Below are 16,641 nucleotides of genomic sequence, written 5' to 3'. Positions count from 1 at the left end.
TGTATTGTAGATGCTAAGCTATGTAGAGATGTCCTTGACAAGCTTGAGTGTGACCAAGAACCTGCTCTACCTCTTCTCCTGGAGATTCGTCTGAAGGCCCTTCTGGAACTGCAAAAGCTTCTCCAGCATCTCCGGGGGAATCATGGGGTTCGGAAGGTTCTCAGACAACCCTTCAATCCCAACCTTTAAAAAGTTGGGCTCCTCGGCAATCTGCTTGCCCAAAACGGCCTTGACCTCATCAACGTCCCAGTTGGCCCAGACGAACCGGCCGTGAAGATGCTCTGCCTCTCGGCTCGCCGCCCAGACGGCAAATTGGCCCGGAAGATTCTCTGTAGCGCATACTATGAGCAATTGCGCAAGTCATAACGAAAGGAAGGGGTCGGATCGAAAGCATACCATCGTCGAAAGGAATGCCCATGTCTTCCCTGGCGCCCGCGGCGCGAGCCATGTCCGTGAGGACACCGCCCGGGTGGAAGCTCACGACCTGCATGTCGTCGACGTCGGTGTCCTTGGCGATCTGCTGGACCAAGGCTAGGCCGGCGCTCTTGGTCAGGCCGTAGGTCGGACGCTCGGGGGCCATTGTGGACCACATGTAGCTGACGATGGAAGAGACGTTTATCAGAAACTTGGGCAGTGTCAACCATCATGGCCATAAAGCCTTTCTCAGGTAGAGAGATGAGCTTACCTTGCGAGAGTCGGCGCCTTTGCCAGCCTGCTTATAGAATCTCTCTGCGAAATCCAGCGAGGAGCGCACATTGGCCTCAAAGTCCGCCCACACATTCTTCAAGCCATTTTTCAGAATTGGCGCAGCCTTTCCATGAGCCGCGGCATTGAGAACCAAGACATCAACATGGATGCCATCCTGCTGCAGCCCAGCCCACAGCGCCTCGGTAGACTCAAGGCTCGCAATATCACAGACTCTGCCCTCGGCGACAGTAGAAGAGCTCAAGTCCTTTGCCTCCTGAGCGAGCTTCCCTTCGGCAGCTTTGACCACGTCTGGGCGACGGCCGAGGATGATGACGCGCTCGGCGCGGGCCTTGATGAAGTTGCGGGCGATGGCGTAGCCGATGCCAGAGTTGCCGCCGGTGACGAGGACGGTTCTGCCGGCTTGGGAGAGCTCGGGGCGGGAGGGGGAGATGGCCGCGTAGGGCTTGCGGTGGTACTGCTTGAGGGAGGGGAGACTCATGGTTGCTGCAAATGTCTTCTTATGAAAGGGTTCTCTTTGTTGGACTGGCAGACGACTGAGGTTGTCAACTGGCGACGTTGTTGAGTAAACTGTGCTGTTCTCTGGAACTCTGGCCTCCTCTTATACTCCGCTCGTTTAGACCTGCATCGGAGTTCATCGTTCGATGCTCTCCATTCAGAGTGCTCCAATAAGCCACAAGCGGTGTTTCTCTCTCCTTCTTCTGCCCACGTTCACCTCCAAGTCAGCCCACCAAGCCAGCGGAGTATTGTCAAGCAAAGCCACCCGTGATGATAAGCAAGGCCCCAGATGCACACAGGATCCATCCACCTTTGATGGAAGCCTACCCAAGACGGCCAGCGGAGGGCTGTATCAGACGGCCGCCGTCCCGCGACGGAAAAGTTGCCGCCGGACCGGCCTATGAGACGCCGTGCTGCCCCCCGGCGCCCGGCTCCACCCGGCGGAAGGAAACCCGCCGGCAGCGGGCGGACCATGACAAATCGCCGTTCAGGGTCCCGGGCCAGCCATGGAAGGGAATATGACAAGTTGGGATGGCTTCAGCTTCAGCTTATCCTTCGATTCTGCCAGCCGCACAAAAAGAATCAATTCCCCTGCCCCCTCTCAGATCCCTCGCGTCTCTTCCCGCAGACAGAGAGAATCTTTTCTCACCCAGTCATGACGGACTCCGCCCCGCCGAAGCGCCTCGCGTGCATCGCGTGCACACGGGCCAAGCGCAAGTGCAGCAAGCAGACGCCCTCGTGCCGCCGCTGCGCCGACAAGAAGCTCGTCTGCCGCTATCCCGCTCCGCGCGTCGCGCCGCCGTACGACCTCGTCTTCTCGCAGGATGGCGCCGTCTCGGTGGTTCCCATTCCTGTCCCGGGGCCCTCGGACAGAAACCCGCTGCCCACTCCGCCGTCGCAGAGTAGTGAGCAGCAGCAGCAGGAGGAGGAAAATCAGCGGCAGAGCCAGAGTGAGCTCAGTCTCCCGGCGCATGGAGCTCCAGCAGCGGCGGATTCCCTGCAGAATCCCTGGTTTCTGTCGCCTTCGTCGTGGGACATTGATCACAGGCACGGCCCCGTCCCCTCGCAAATCTACTTTAGCGATGAGGCCCTCACGTACTTCATCGACCAGCTTCGCGTCTGGCTGAGGCAGTGGACTACAGAGGGTCATTGTCCCTTTATCCATCACCAGCTGTGGAGGCTTCATCTTCCCGACCATATCCAAGATGTATTCGCCTCCCTGGCGGCATACCACTCCAAGACGCCCGCAACAGAGAGGACGGTCCTGCGCATCATCGAGACCCGCGTCAACAACTTGGTCGACACCCAGCATGCCAGCGGCGTGGGGGACTTGGGCGTCATCATGCTTGATCCCGCGTGCCATCTTGCTCGAACCCAGGCCCTCTTGATCTACAAAATCATCCAGCTCTTTGACGGCGACATCCGCGCCCGCGCGCAGGCCGAGAAAAACATGGACACTCTCGCTCTCTGGGCCCGACAGCTGTGGCAGAGCGCCGGGCTCGCCCTGTCGTCGAGCTCTCACAAGGAGCAGGTCGACCGCGCGAGCAGCGGGCCGGTCGACACGCAGCTACGGACGGACGGGACCCTCACGTCCACTTGGCAGGCGTGGATATTCTCCGAGTCCGTTCGGCGCACGTACCTGGCCGCGACCCTCACAGAGGCTGTGTACTCGACGCTGAAGCAGGGCTGGGCTCCGTGTCCGGGAGGCATCATCTTCTCTGGCGGCGCGGGTCTGTGGGACGCGACATCGCCGTTTGCCTGGGTGAAGCATCATCAGGAGAATCCCGTCAACGCCATCCGCTGCATCGATGGGGAGCAGCTGTTTTCCATTGCCAAGGCGTCGGACGTTGATGAGTTTTGCCAGGCTACGCTGATTGTGTCGTATGGGCTGGAGAGGGTCGACCGGTGGCGCAATGAGAAGACGTAGGTGACTATTGCATTGGTTTCGTTACATCATGGCCGGCTTTCTCGGTGTGAAGGCGCTGCGATACTGGTTGTTTCATTGAAGCCCTGTTCTGTCTTTCTTTTGGTATGATGGTGTACGGATAGGCGTTTGGCGTGTCAATGAGGGTGCAAGCTTCACTCATGCATTGGGAATGGCAATTGTAATGTCCCGTGCAATTGATCCAGTTGAACAGATGCTGAGCTTCGTGAATATATATTTCCTCTTCAGCATCTGACTCGACAATTTCAGGCCTATATTATCGTAGACTCGTCATTTCATCAGATCAGTGTGATTTCAAAGAACTGCGCGGCATTGGCTGGACACTTTTCTCTCGCGACTCCACCGAGACTCATCGCATCCTTGCAAGTTGACTGAGAGTCATGGATGACTGCCTCAACAGGCATCGCGCCGCGGCAGGGGGGAACCAATCGTGAGCCCGAGCGTCCTCGTCAATCAACAAGCCATCTCCGCACTTTGAACCGTCGCGCGTGGCTAGGAGTCAAATCTGTGATCGAGGTTCGCGATGACGCTGCATGGGGGGGGCCTGAAGCGCGGTCTTGGTATCATAGGTATATATATAAGGTTAATGAGTGAGCTTGTGCCCTGATTGAGAGAATGGGAAGAGAACGGTAAATGAGAGTTGATGATGACAATGGCGCAAATTATAAATCAGGTAATGAGGTCGTACCGACGTGAAAACGGGCTGGTAACTCGCAAAACCCGGAGCAGCATGTGATGGAACGTGAAATTACCCGTAAAAAGTGCTGACAGGGGCCGCAGCTGAAAAGAACTTGGCAAAAGATGGGGTGCGAACCAGGTACCGCAGACAAGTGAATCGGCGCGGTAGCTGCATCGGCTGCAGGTACCGGTACCTGCTTGGCCATCACGGCTCAGCCCAGTGGATGGAGCTCCAGCTGCATCTGCCACCAGCCCGCACCTTATCGGCATCCAGCAGGGCAGATACAGGGGAGACGCAGGGAAGATACAGGGCAGATGCAGGGCAGATGCAGGCAAACAACAGCTGAGCGGAGGTCGCACCACCAGCTGCAAGACACCAGACCAACCACCTCGCCAAAAAACCTCTCCAGAACAACATCCATTCCGTTCCCGTAGTCGCGAGACAGGCGCATCATCATCTTTACTTGCCGGCAGTGGTGGTGACTTTGTGTTTCTCTTCTCTTCCATGACATCGCCATCCCTCGACAGCGTAGAGCCATCGCGACACCACACCACCACCTCCTTCTCCCCGGCAACAGCAAGCACAGGATGCTGCTCGGAAACCTGTGGCGCGCCGCGCTGACGGCTGCTGGTGAGTGAGACCCTCCCTCTTCTTCACATCAAGACTTGCTCCTATATCATCCCCATCATCACTGACGACAACATGCTCCCGCACAGCAGCCCTCACGGCGTCGACCCGCGCCGACGACGCCAACAACCCCTCGGGCCAGTCCACCTTCATCTCGCCCGACAAGAGCCTCGCCTTCGCCTTCACCGTCCCCGACAACGGCAACACAGACGTCTACTTCAGCCTGCGCGTGTCCACCAAGCGCTCCTGGGGCGCCATCGGCCTCGGCAGCGACGACATGCCCGGCGCCCTCTTCCTCATCCTCTACCGCAGCAACAACAATCGCGACAACGTCACCTTCTCCCCGCGTCTGGCCTACGGCCACTACGAGCCCAAGTACTATCCCGACCTCAAGTTCGAGGTCCTCAACGGCACCGGCGTCCAGGACGGCTACATGATCTTCAATGCCGTCTGCAACGAGCACTGTCGGAGCTGGCCCGCCGGCGGCACCTCCAAGGGCTACATTGACGTGTCATCCCCGAACCAGCAGGCCATTTACGCGCTGGGCCCCAAGGAGAGCTTCAGCGACGACGAGGTGGATGCGAACCTCAAGATGCACAGCGAATACGGCACCTTCACCATCGACATGAAGAGGACCCAGGGCCGCGCCGACTTGCCCGTCCTCACGGAGGACTCTGTGGCCGAAGGCACCACGCTCAATAGTCACTCCACGGGCAAGTTTGACTGGAAGGCAGCAGCTCACGCGGCATTCATGGTCTCTAGCTTCATGCTGCTGCTTCCCTTCGGTGCGATTCTCATTAGAACGGAGAAGCTGGCCAAGTTCCACAAATTCAACCAGACATTCGCCCTCGGCCTCGTTCTTGGAGGCTTTGCCTTTGGCATCTTGGCGAGCTTCAACTACCAACGGGTATGTATACTCATGAGTCACGCTCCCATCTCTCGGCCTTTTACTCACATCATCATAATTTTTTTCTAGTCTCGCGGATTTCACTCGCTCCATCAGGTCCTCGGCTTCATCGTCATTCTCCTCATGTTTGTCCAGCTGGCCGTTGGCATTCTACATCATCTCAAGTGGCGAAAGACGAAGCAGCCCACCACGTTTGGCAAGATTCATCTCTGGAACGGCAGAATTGTCTTGGGGCTTGGCGCAGCCAACGGTTACATGTAAGATTTCTCCCACCTGCATAAACCCTGTCAACTCACTTTGCTAACCTTGGTCCCAGCGGATTTGGTTTCGCGCTCGATCGCAGGTACGCCCTCATCGTTCTCGGAATCGTCTTCGTCTTGGTCATCTGCACCTTGGGATACATTGTCTGGGCGGCCAAGCGCCAGATGCCCCGTCGCCAGCAAGGCCCCTCCGGCTTCGAGGGCCTCAACCACAGCTACCAGCAGCAGCACCCGGAGCCGTGGCGAAGCACCGGCTACACGGCCACCGTCACCGCTGCGCCGTCGTATCCTCACGACCCTCCTCCGGGATACGAGGCTCCGTCGGCGCAGATTGGCCTTCAGAACGTGACGCCGTGGAGGGGCGCGACTCCGGGAAGGGATAGCTACGAAGATGAGCCTCTTAACCTGGGTTCGAGCCAGAAACCGAGAGAGTTTACTTGAAGATGCGTTTAGCCCGCGGATATGGCGTTGGAGGAACACGGAAATGAACAATGAATAGTAATGAATTAATAAGAGAGCAAGGTTTTTCAGCATACTCTGATGTCTGATATCCCTCCCACGTCTACCCAATTGCCTCTTACATCTGAGTCCCGCCAGTCTCCAGCATGTAGCAGTCCGTAACCGTCCGTAAACATCAAGAAAGGCACCACGCCCTGTGTCCCCATCCCGTGTCTCAACTCAGGCCATATGCAGTACAACGGCTATGCCCGCTCCCAGCCAGGAAACACTTTCAAGCATGTCTCCGACAAAGAAGGGCCAGGACCAGGAATGTATGCTACTCCGGCAGAGCACCAACCCCCCTTGTGGAGGATGGAGATGCGCGGAGGAACTGGATTCGGGGTTCCTCGCAGACGTAGAAGGTCTTTCTGCTGCTCCGGCAGAGCACCATCCACCCTTGTGGAGGATGGAGATGCGGCGCGGGATTGGATTCGGGGTTCTCGTGGACGTAGAGGGCCTTTCCGCTGCTCCGGCAGAGCACCGCCCTTTTGGAGGATGGAGATGCGCCGCGGATCGGGGTTCTCGTTGGCGTAAAGCCCTTGTCGATGCTCGCGGGACCAGAGGTCAAGCTATGATGGCTTATGAACCGAGGTCCAGGCTGTCGTCACAGCCGACCAACTTGATGGCCAGGCCGAGCTGACCAAACCAGCCAAATCGACCACCTCGATGGAGGTAGGTTTCGGCATTCTTGGGGAAGTCGAAGTTGATGACAACATTGACGGCCCGTAGCTCAATGCTTCCACGGACCGCCCTCGTCATCAGGGTCTTCGAAGGGGGGGCTTACTCCCAGATGACCTCCACATCGAGGAGGAGCCTGGTGGGAAAATAAGAAGCACTACAAAGACAAATGAGTATTAGAGACATGTTGCTTTGCAATGTTGGGCTGGGACGAACAAGGGAGGGGACTTGCCATATATAGATAAGTGCTTCGACGATGATCCAAATGATCACCACCAGGAGCTTGAGGTCGTCCATGGCGGCTGACGGCGAGGCAAAAGTTGATGAAAGGTTTCTTTTTTTAGAAGATTTTAAAAAGTTGTTTATGTGTGAAGCGGTGGATGAGAGAAACTTGAAAGGAGGAAGGACTTTAAGCTGTCGGGAAGGGGGAATTGCTACCCTTTTATAGACAGCATAAGACCATCCTCGCTTCGCGGCTAGATATGGATTAAGGTCCTTTCAGATGATGGCTGAACCTTGATACTCCGATTTAACCTTGTTAAAGCCACGCCGAACCGTTCAAGGGATCGACTTTTCCAAGTTATCCCGAGCTTTTCTTTGCTGGGGACTTGTCTGTTATAGGGCATTCACTTGAGCCATCCCAGAGTTGTACAAGATGCACCCAACAATCACAGTTCAAATTCTTGTGTTGGGTTCACATTTCGCCATCTTCGTCAAGCGTTTACATCTTTTTACGGTATAGAACGCTCTCTAGCTTGTTGAGCCACGTCAGAGTCTTCAAGAGGTTGAGTTTGGACTTGAAGATCTTCTTTCACCGGACTTACTTCTTATGTGGCATTATGTTGAAGCACCCCGAAGCTGCAAAGTTTCTAACCGACGGTAACAATATGAGACTGTTAGTCAAAGATGACTTTGCCCCCCTTCGTCGAGCATTGCTATCTTCTTCTGGTACAGGGCGCTCTCTAGCTTATTGAGCCACACCGAAGTCTTCAAGGCACTGAGTCTGGTCTTGAAGCCCTTATTTCAGTGACTTAACTTCTCTTGGGGCATTAACATGAATACGCCACAGCTACGGACGTCTCTAACCGACGGCAACAACATGAGACTGTGGTTCAGAAATGGCTTTCTCCCTTTGTCAAGCCTTGCCATGTTCTTCCAGGAATGGACGCTCTCTTGCGTGTTAAGCAACGCCAAACTCTCCAGGGGATCGAGCTTAGACTGAGCCTGAGCTCCTCCTTTCCTTCACGGAGACTTATTTGTGATGGGGCATTAACTCAAAAGATTGCGACGCTAGAAAGTCATGAACAATGAAACTGGTGGTGAAAAATCACTTTGCTCGCTTCGTCAAGCATTGCTATCCTTCAAAGGTAGGACTTTCTAGTGCATCCAAAGACTAAGGTATCCAAATCACTACCAATCATTCACTCATGGTATCATAAAACTCTATGTCCGAGCACTCGTCTCCTCCTCCTCCTCATCCCCCTCAAGCCGAATCTCATGCCCATCACCCTCCTTCACCACCAAACTCGTCAAGCACGCACAAACAGCCACACTGCTCAGCCCCCACCAAACAAGCCCGATAATCCCCTTGTTCAGCCCAAACCCATACACAACTCCTCCCACCATGGGCCCAATCGTACGAGCGGCACTACTTACGCTCTGCCCCAGCCCATGGACCGTTCCCAGCACGCTAGGATGCGGCGAGCAGTTGTTGACGAGAATGGCTTGACTCGGCAGCGCAAACGTCCGTCCCGTCACCTGGAAGAACAGGACGCAGCATATGGCGATCCATATCAGAGGCCCCGTCTTTGCCGCAGGAGGAGGCGTCGTGCTCGGCACGACGGAGAGATACGGCACGAGGAAGTACGCCACCGGGAAGAAGAGCAGGAAGAGGCGCCATGACCTGATGGTGCCGAGACGGGCGGAGATGTTCGGGTAGAGAAAGAGCTGCATGTTGATGCCGATGAAGCCCAGGATGGCCATGGCCATGCCCACGGATCGGGGCTGCAGGCCGACGCCGCCGGTGAACCAAAAGGGGAGATGGACTTGTCTGTCCGAGGTCGGTGTCGAGAGGAAGACGAACCAGAGGGAGTTGAATGTCCCGACGTGAAACGTGAGAAAGAACTGCGCAACCAGCGTGACGAGGACGTTGCGGGTGAAGATTCGCCGAAACGGCAATCTCTGCGTATATCGCTTCGTCGACTTCCTCGCTGCCGCCGGTTCTTCGCCGCCTCTCAACTCAACATCCGACGCCGGCACAGCCGAATACCCCTCGGACTCCGGCGTCGTCCCAAACCTCTTCCTGTACTTGACCATCAGCCTCTTGCCCAGCCTAGTCCCCAGATCAGGCGGTCCGTCTCTCAGCGCGTCCAGCGTCTCCTCCAGGCCCAGCCAGACCGCCACGGCGGCAGACAAGAGGAAGAAGAAGCTGACAATGTTGGGCGCCGCGTAGGGAAACTTGACGAAGAAGTCGATGTTGCCGAAGAGGGCTGGGTAGCTGCCGGCCGGGTCGGAGAGGATGCCGCCGAGGATGGGGCCGATGATGACGCCTATGTTGAAGGTCATGGGGAGGAGGAGGAATGCCCGCGGCTGGTATTTCTTTTCCCGGATGATCTCGCTGATCCTGAAGTTGAACGTCAAATCAGTATACCGTTCGACCATAACACTTACAGAATCCATAGCAAAACTTCTAGGTGCCGAAGAGAAGGGCGATGAAAAGGTAAAAGACTTACATCGTCCTCATGACACCGATATTCCCATTCGTCGCGCCCCCAACCGTCCGAAACAGCAACGCCTGCCAAAACGTCGTCGAGAAGCCGAATCCCAAACATGACACGCTTGTCCCCAGCAGCCCGATGAGCAAGACCGTCTTCCGTCCCATGCGCTTCGAGTCCGCGAGCCGGCCCCAGAGCATCGCCGTGAGGAACTGCGCTGCCGTGAAGCTGGCGTGCAGGACGCCCGCCTGGCTGGAGATTGTCGAGTCGGGGAGAGACGGGTTGAACCACTTCAGCTGGTAGAACATGTAGGCCTTTTCGAAAGAAGTTGGTGTAAGTCTATGCTTTGAAATCTCGGACATGGTTTCCTATTTGACTGTCCGGTTACCAAACGTTGGAAGGCTTACCTGTAGTGAAGTCTGAACAAGCGGCTCGCTCATCCGCGCCATGGTGATGATGAAGAGCTGGTCTTTCCGAGGAAGTTCGCTCCATGCGACGGGCCGCTTACTATCGCCCCGGTCGTCGGAGGCTCGCAACGAGAGCGCACCGTCTTCTGCATCGTCTTCCGCCCGGCTGCTCGTTGAAACGCCATCTACAGCGTCTCCAAGCCGAGTGTCAATGGCCAGCTCGTCGCCCGACTCATCTTTGTCGCCATCAGATCCGTCGTGCCTCATCTATTCCGATTTGAATATGGTCACGCGGCCTCGCCAAGGTGAGAGAACGGACAAAGAAAAGGAAAGTGGGCGGAGAGATCGAAATGTCACTCCCGGCGGTTATCGATCGTCGTGATGGTATAAGAGGGGGGGGGATGGCGCAAGATAATCTCTCGAGTCAGATGTATAAACATCTAGAAAACCAGATCCTCGAAGAAAAGAAGGGCAGATAGAAAAAGATGACAAGAACAAGAATAAAGGAAGAAACAAGAAGAAACAAAAAGGCAAAAAGACCTGCAGATCCCCCGAAAAAAGCGATGATGCTACCCAAACCATCTTTTTCGCCATCCTCGTCGCTCGGCACGCGCGAGCCGTTCAACTTGGCCCGTTCCCACCATCTTTTCTGCCAACGATAAGCTGCCAGGCACTTTGATTCCTTTGGACGGCAAAGAGGCAAAATCTGGACCAATCTCTGCGCTTCTTCGCGGTCAAGGGCTGGGCCGACGTGGGGCGGCGGGAACAAGCCGGGGGGGGGAGGCCGTTGGACGGCTTCTTGCGAGTTGCATAAAGGCTTCTTGAGAGGAGGCTTGAGAGGAGGCGTTCAGGCTTCTTCTGGTGGCATTGTTAGTCATGGATTGTATGTGTATGGCTTTTCAGCCACATACTCTAATCAGGAGGAAATCTGAACTCTCATGCTTGTTTGTTTGCGGTATAAGGCATCACTACGCTGGGAACAGAGGATGTCTATTGCTTTTGAAGAGCTACAACTTGTTTTCACGACTCTCTATTACATCTCAATATACACTCAGCCAGAACATTACGATTTACTAATTATTTTTAAAACACGCTTTGTACATGTACAGGCGAGCCTCTCTGCTACAGCTTGAAGATACAACTCGGAGTGTAGCTGTGATAGAAAGAAAGTCACGCAAGTGCTGTTGGCAGCCTCTATGGACGAATGTCTACAGAGCCATTCACATCTTGATAACGCCTCAAGTCGGCAAAGAACCGCCAATCTTCATGACGACCAAGGCCACAATTATCGAAAGCAGACCACTCTCACTGATGAACGAGATGCCTCGCTCCAGATTCAGAACTCCTGGTCTCCTGAGAGATCCACGCCCAACCCACTGTTTGCTTCACTTCTCTGTCCCTTACCAGAGTCACCCTCCTGCCATCCGGAGCTCTTGCCTGTGTCTGCCAATTACGAAATACCAGGACCTTGAAAGCTTCCCTAGGTACAGCAACATGAAGGGTTGCCGCGCAACGGGTCCTCCAGCCGTCACTATTCCCATTGCATCGTCCTCCAAAAAAAGTCAAACACACACTATCACCAACAAGGACCTACACAATGTGAACAAACTCTAACAATCAAGCTCTATGGCAACGGCTTGATCTCGAAAGAGCACAATGGCGGCGCCAAGTCTTGTCTGCTTTTTTTTATGTTTACTCTTCCCTTGTATAAAGCCTGTCCCCTCCCTCTCTCTCTCGCCCATCTCTCCTTCAATCCCATCGCATTCTCTGTCTTCTCAGTCTTCTCAGCTCCATCCATAACTCTATACTCTCAATCGCTTCAAATAACGTACGCATTCTCAATATTAGCTGACCATTCGATATCCATTCGCAATGTGTCGATCTCGCTGCCTCTTCGGCTTTTTCCTTCTTGGTCTGAACTCCCTGTCCTCAGGGGCACCTTTACCCGGTGGCGAGGAATTGACCACCCCGAAACTCGTCCTTCATGGGGAAGATGAGTTTGTTGCAGGCAACTCGAGCTTGCTTGAAACACATGAGTATGAGAGATCATCGCCTGCAGCGGATCCTCAACACATCGACGAGACATATCTATCTCTCGTCAACGGCAGCCCCTACATCTGGTCCAAAAAATATCTTCATCAATACCAGATGCCTCAGTGGGAGGAAGATTGGCCCCAGTTCGTCTATCCAGGAGAATCAGTCTCCATCCTGATCCAGCCAACACACGGAGCCGGTAACTGGGCGGACTCCGCGGCTGAAGTCCAGTACTCCCTCAAAGGCACCTCCCAACCAATGTCCTTCATGGTCAAGTTCAACAACCGGGGCTCCAGCTCCCTCAAGGTCGAGTACCACGACGAATTCTCCTCGATTAACAACGCCAAGGGCACCGTCCACGACTTGGGCATCAACAGGTACCCTGGCGGCTCGGCTTTTATTCTTTCCGGCAAGGAGGGCGAGTTCATCACAAACGATCCTCCCATCGGCTGGATGCAGACTCTGCTCCCCCAGCTCGAGAAGAAGCCTCTTCGGGAGATTATCCTCCCGAGATCTCACCACAGCGGCCTGTGGGGACACTTCAAGAAGGTCGGCCTCGCAACACCGGCCAATGCCCAGACACAGACGGTCCAACTAAACGACCAGCTCGGCGACGGTGGCATCCGGGTCATCGACTTCCGGCCCCTGAGAACAAAAGACGGCTATCGCGAGGTTCATGGGACCCGCATCCTCGATCTCTTCCACGGCGTCATGGGAACTTCCCTCAAAGACATGATCAAGATCGTCAACGACTTCAACCGCCAGAACCCCGGCGAGCTCATCATCTGGGACGTCCACGGCTCCCAAGGATGGAACGCCGAACGCGACTACCGCCCCCTCGACCAAGAGGACCGCGTGGCACTGTACGAAGAGTTCAAGGCGCTGGAGAACCGCATCCGCGTGCGCGGCGAGGGCTGGGACCTCTCCAAGTTGGAGCTGGGCGAGTTCATCGGCAACAAGACCTCTGCCGTCATCGTCAACTTCGACGACAAGTGGCGCAAGATGGACAGCGACCTGTTCCCCGGCAGCACGCAGGGCTTCATCACGGGCGCCATCTTCCCGCTGCGTCACCCCTGGACCAACACCGACCAGATCGACCACATGGTCCAGCACCAGGTCAACGAGTACCGCAAGACCCGGCCGGTGCCGCAGAGCCCGATTCACATCACGGAATGGCTCTTGACGCAGCAGGGCCTCGGGGCGGCGGTGCCCATTCGGCCCATTACGGAGCTGGCACTGTCTGCGTGGAGGACTCTGTTTCATGAGCTTTGGATATCGACGACGAGCGACTCTTATCCTAGCTGGATATCGGTGGACAATGTGCGCGGGAACCAGCTCAAGGCGCTGGTCATGGCGATGAACCACTGTCTTGTGGCCAAGCAGTGTGGTAATCTGGGCGGCAAGGTGACGCTGGATGATGTGTCGGGAGGAGGACGTGCCTCCTGAGTAAAATAGATTGTATAATATGTGCTGGGCGAAGCGATGGCGATCAGCGTCATGCGGCTTTGGGACTGAGATTTTATGAGCATGGGTGAGTAGTATATAGAGACATAGCGGTGCAAAATACTTGAGCGAATTTGATGTTTTTCATTCAATCACGCTTGAGTTGTTGTATTTTCCATGAGTGCACATCATCTGCTAGAGCTCAAGGCGACGACATCACAAGCACGGAGTAAGAACTGCTTGGGAAACCCGGCGCAGAACCAAGGCAAGCTCCAACTGTCTTCAAAACCCCAGAGTTATTTTTTCAAGATGAAGCAAGAAGCAATGTTTAAAAGATGAGGTCTACATCTTGAACCGTCTATAATGCAGACGCCGTTGGTTGGTGTCGCTCCTTATCAAGCAGGCGCCGAGTTTCTTCGGGGCCGGCCGGCACCGGAGCTCACCGCCAAGCCTCCGGAGTAGGTAGTGGTGACGCGATAAGGTGCATTGAAGGAGGGATGCCCTCAGATCCGTCTTCTTGTCTGTGTTTCCGTCTTCAATGCACCACCTCTCTTCAATACGTAATCTCATAACGGATCTCTCTCCCCTTATATTCCAATCATTGACGACGAATCAAGGTGGACTGTGCTAAAAACAACTGCGTATACCTTAATCCGGCCTCATCTCAGCCACAAACCATCAACCTCCTCCCAACTCTCTCAAGACAAACCTCCAGTCCACTCAACGCAATGGCAATCCAAATCCCCATTGGCACCCTCGACATACAAATCACCGCCGAGCGTCTCACCCAAGAGGCCTTCTTCCCCTTCGGAGACGTAATCTCCAACCCACGGCCCGACGTGCACCCCTCATCCTTCGACGCTCACGCCTCCTCCCTCCCGCCCAACGCCTTCTCCGCCAACCAAGGCTCTGCGATCCAATACCGAAATGTCAGCCGCCTCAAGAATCTCTACGACCAAGCGCCCAGCGGCAAAGGCGAGCCCATCATGAGCGTATTCGTCTGCGCAGCTAGAGGCGGCACCGACACTTCTTCACCACAGTCGTCTTCGTCCTCCTTCTCCTCTGGGGGAAACACATTCACCGTGCGCCACCTCGAGCGCCACCCCTTCACCGCACAAACCTTCACCCCCATCAAATCCACCGCATCAACATACCTCGTCATCGTCGCCCCCAGCCTCCCGCCCAACCCCCGAGACAAACACCTCCCCGTTCCCTCCGGCGAAGGGCTACCCGGGAGCGGCCTTCCGGATCTCGGGCGTCTCCGCGCCTTCATCGCCACGGACAGCCAGGCCGTGACCTACGGCGCGGGGACCTGGCACTCGCCCATGGTGGTGCTGGGGCAGGCTGGAACGAGGCTGGACTTTGTGGTGTCGCAATTTGCGAGCGGCGTCGCCATTGAGGACTGCCAGCTCCTGGAATTTGTGTCGGAGGGCAGTGCTGAGCCTATGGTTCGGGTTAAGATTCCGCTTAGAGACTGGTCGGTCAAGTTATAGGGCTTCAATATATCAGTTGCACTTGTAATACTTCCTGTTCTCTACCCTGGTCTATGACCGGAAAATATCTTGACAGCCGGCCGTTTCATATTGGACTTCACCACAGCCTCAACCCCATTTCATTCAGCCCGTAAATCTGATATCGCGAAAACCTCATTGGCCGCTTAGTCATCTCACATGCTTCATCTTGTGCGAGGTGAGGCGGGGAGTTGCGTGTCATGCTCAGGTGAGATCCAAGGGCGCAGCACAATTAGATAAATAGACCTGGGAGTATCAAAAGAGTTGATATTATAGAATTCTCAAATTTTGTTACTTCTTTACTCAAGAAACAACATGGGAAGCACAATGTATTCCACCGACGCCCAAAACAAGCTCGAAGACCTCTCCGGCATCGTCCTGAAACCAGGCGAGAACCCCTACGATGCCTTCATTCAAGCCTGTGATGGCAAGCCCGTAAGTGTTGACATATCCCAAACCCATACACACCACTCATCTTTCCAAGGCGCAAGATCCCCCTGTCATCTGAGATACTAAGTATGCCCTTGTAGGAACAAATCCGAGCCCTGTATCACGCTCACCGCACCAAACGCAACGGCCTCCAGAAGGAAAAGTTCCTTTCCCCAGACTACAAGCAGCTCGTCATCGACCAGTACCTCCTCCGCCTCGAGAACCCCAGCATCGAGCCTGGTTTCCGCGATGAGCGCAACTGCCTCGTGATATGGGCTCGTCCTCCGAACCACGTCATTGAGCTGGCTGCAAAGATCCAAGCACTCCTCCAACAAGCTTCACCAAGTGCGTCTTCCGTCTTTTACACAACGTCAACATCAAAGACAGTCACTAACAAGCTTCTTGCCTCTCTAGGAGTCTGGCTCATGCCCACCCACAGGATGCATCTGACAACCCTCGAAATCACCTTCTCCAAAACCCCCGAGGAAATCGGATCCCTCGTCTCCATCATCCGCCCAGCCGCCCCCTCCATCGCCTCGTACACGCACAGCCACCGCTCTCGTCTCGTCAAGCCCATGGTCTCATACGACCTCTCCGCCTTCGCCCTCTCGTTCCTCCCCGCTTGCGGCGAGCCTCCTCTCTCTCCGGCCCCAGTTGCTCCCGACGTGCCCGTGAACGGGCCTGTTACCCAGGGCGACGCCTACACGTATCACCATCTTCGACGGGACATCTTCGATAAGGTCAAGGAGGCTGGGTTGGAAGTCGCTTCGCGGTATCAGGTTCCTAGCGCGCATATTACGTTGGGGAGATACTTGACTGACGAAGACCATGACACTCCTGAGAAGAGAGAGAGGTGGGTCAAGGCTATTGATGACATCAACGCCTGGCTGGAGAGTGAAGTATGGGACCAGAAGGATGCTCAGTTCATTGGTGAATGGGTTGTTGGACAGGAGAAGGGGCTGGATGTGCGGAATGGCACGCTGTGGTATGGAGGTGGCCGAACCATTGTGCTTGGCGAGGGCTTCTAGGTGGGATAGAGATCGGGGTAGTAGAATCCTGGGTCTAGACAGCGCAAATGATAGACGGGGAACAGACATAAAGACAGCATAAACATCATATGTGAATGCTCTTTTGAGCGGGTTGGTATTCGGCTTCTTCCATGCAAGCTAGTCTGAGCCCTTCTCCGTGATGTGAAAAGTTGCCCAGCAAAGTGACACCGGGCCCATCGTGAATTGGAATCTCGTCCCCAGGTTGGCTGTGCTTCTTCTCTCCACCCCTAACACCGTGACCAGTACCGAGAAAATGC

At 55.2% G+C, this 16,641-nt stretch overlaps 7 protein-coding genes across 7 annotated transcripts; 4 read left to right on the top strand and 3 right to left on the bottom strand.

Moving 5' to 3' along the window:
• Positions 1 to 66: 66 nt before the first annotated feature.
• CCMA1212_003752 (Short chain dehydrogenase andI) lies at positions 67 to 1,186 on the bottom strand (the record flags this gene model as incomplete). Its single annotated transcript, XM_073701087.1, has 3 exons — positions 67 to 329; positions 397 to 625; positions 686 to 1,186. The coding sequence occupies 3 exons, from the start codon at positions 1,184 to 1,186 to the stop codon at positions 67 to 69; spliced, it is 993 nt and encodes a 330-aa protein (XP_073560148.1).
• A 672-nt stretch (positions 1,187 to 1,858) lies between these two features.
• CCMA1212_003751 (Transcription factor gsfR2) lies at positions 1,859 to 3,130 on the top strand (the record flags this gene model as incomplete). The annotated part of the gene is made up of 1 exon (XM_073701086.1): positions 1,859 to 3,130. The coding sequence occupies one exon, from the start codon at positions 1,859 to 1,861 to the stop codon at positions 3,128 to 3,130; it is 1,272 nt and encodes a 423-aa protein (XP_073560145.1).
• Positions 3,131 to 4,414: 1,284 nt separating this feature from the next.
• On the top strand, positions 4,415 to 6,062 carry CCMA1212_003750 (uncharacterized protein; the record flags this gene model as incomplete). The annotated part of the gene is made up of 4 exons (XM_073701085.1): positions 4,415 to 4,457; positions 4,544 to 5,361; positions 5,431 to 5,618; positions 5,678 to 6,062. The coding sequence occupies 4 exons, from the start codon at positions 4,415 to 4,417 to the stop codon at positions 6,060 to 6,062; spliced, it is 1,434 nt and encodes a 477-aa protein (XP_073560146.1).
• A 260-nt stretch (positions 6,063 to 6,322) lies between these two features.
• Positions 6,323 to 7,094, bottom strand: CCMA1212_003749 (ATP-dependent RNA helicase DHH1; the record flags this gene model as incomplete). Its single annotated transcript, XM_073701084.1, has 4 exons — positions 6,323 to 6,688; positions 6,735 to 6,855; positions 6,904 to 6,933; positions 6,982 to 7,094. The coding sequence occupies 4 exons, from the start codon at positions 7,092 to 7,094 to the stop codon at positions 6,323 to 6,325; spliced, it is 630 nt and encodes a 209-aa protein (XP_073560333.1).
• A 1,146-nt stretch (positions 7,095 to 8,240) lies between these two features.
• CCMA1212_003748 (uncharacterized protein) lies at positions 8,241 to 10,185 on the bottom strand (the record flags this gene model as incomplete). Its single annotated transcript, XM_073701083.1, has 3 exons — positions 8,241 to 9,420; positions 9,530 to 9,825; positions 9,919 to 10,185. The coding sequence occupies 3 exons, from the start codon at positions 10,183 to 10,185 to the stop codon at positions 8,241 to 8,243; spliced, it is 1,743 nt and encodes a 580-aa protein (XP_073560332.1).
• A 1,605-nt stretch (positions 10,186 to 11,790) lies between these two features.
• On the top strand, positions 11,791 to 13,398 carry CCMA1212_003747 (uncharacterized protein; the record flags this gene model as incomplete). The annotated part of the gene is made up of 1 exon (XM_073701082.1): positions 11,791 to 13,398. The coding sequence occupies one exon, from the start codon at positions 11,791 to 11,793 to the stop codon at positions 13,396 to 13,398; it is 1,608 nt and encodes a 535-aa protein (XP_073560568.1).
• A 725-nt stretch (positions 13,399 to 14,123) lies between these two features.
• On the top strand, positions 14,124 to 16,363 carry CCMA1212_003746 (uncharacterized protein; the record flags this gene model as incomplete). The annotated part of the gene is made up of 3 exons (XM_073701081.1): positions 14,124 to 14,876; positions 15,183 to 15,341; positions 15,437 to 16,363. The coding sequence occupies 3 exons, from the start codon at positions 14,124 to 14,126 to the stop codon at positions 16,361 to 16,363; spliced, it is 1,839 nt and encodes a 612-aa protein (XP_073560567.1).
• Positions 16,364 to 16,641: the final 278 nt, after the last annotated feature.

This window comes from Trichoderma ghanense, assembly GCF_004382785.1.
Source record: "Trichoderma ghanense strain CCMA-1212 chromosome Unknown scaffold_3, whole genome shotgun sequence".
NCBI classification, from domain to species: Eukaryota; Fungi; Ascomycota; class Sordariomycetes; order Hypocreales; family Hypocreaceae; genus Trichoderma; species Trichoderma ghanense.
This window is presented reverse-complemented; position numbering and strand designations above follow the sequence as displayed.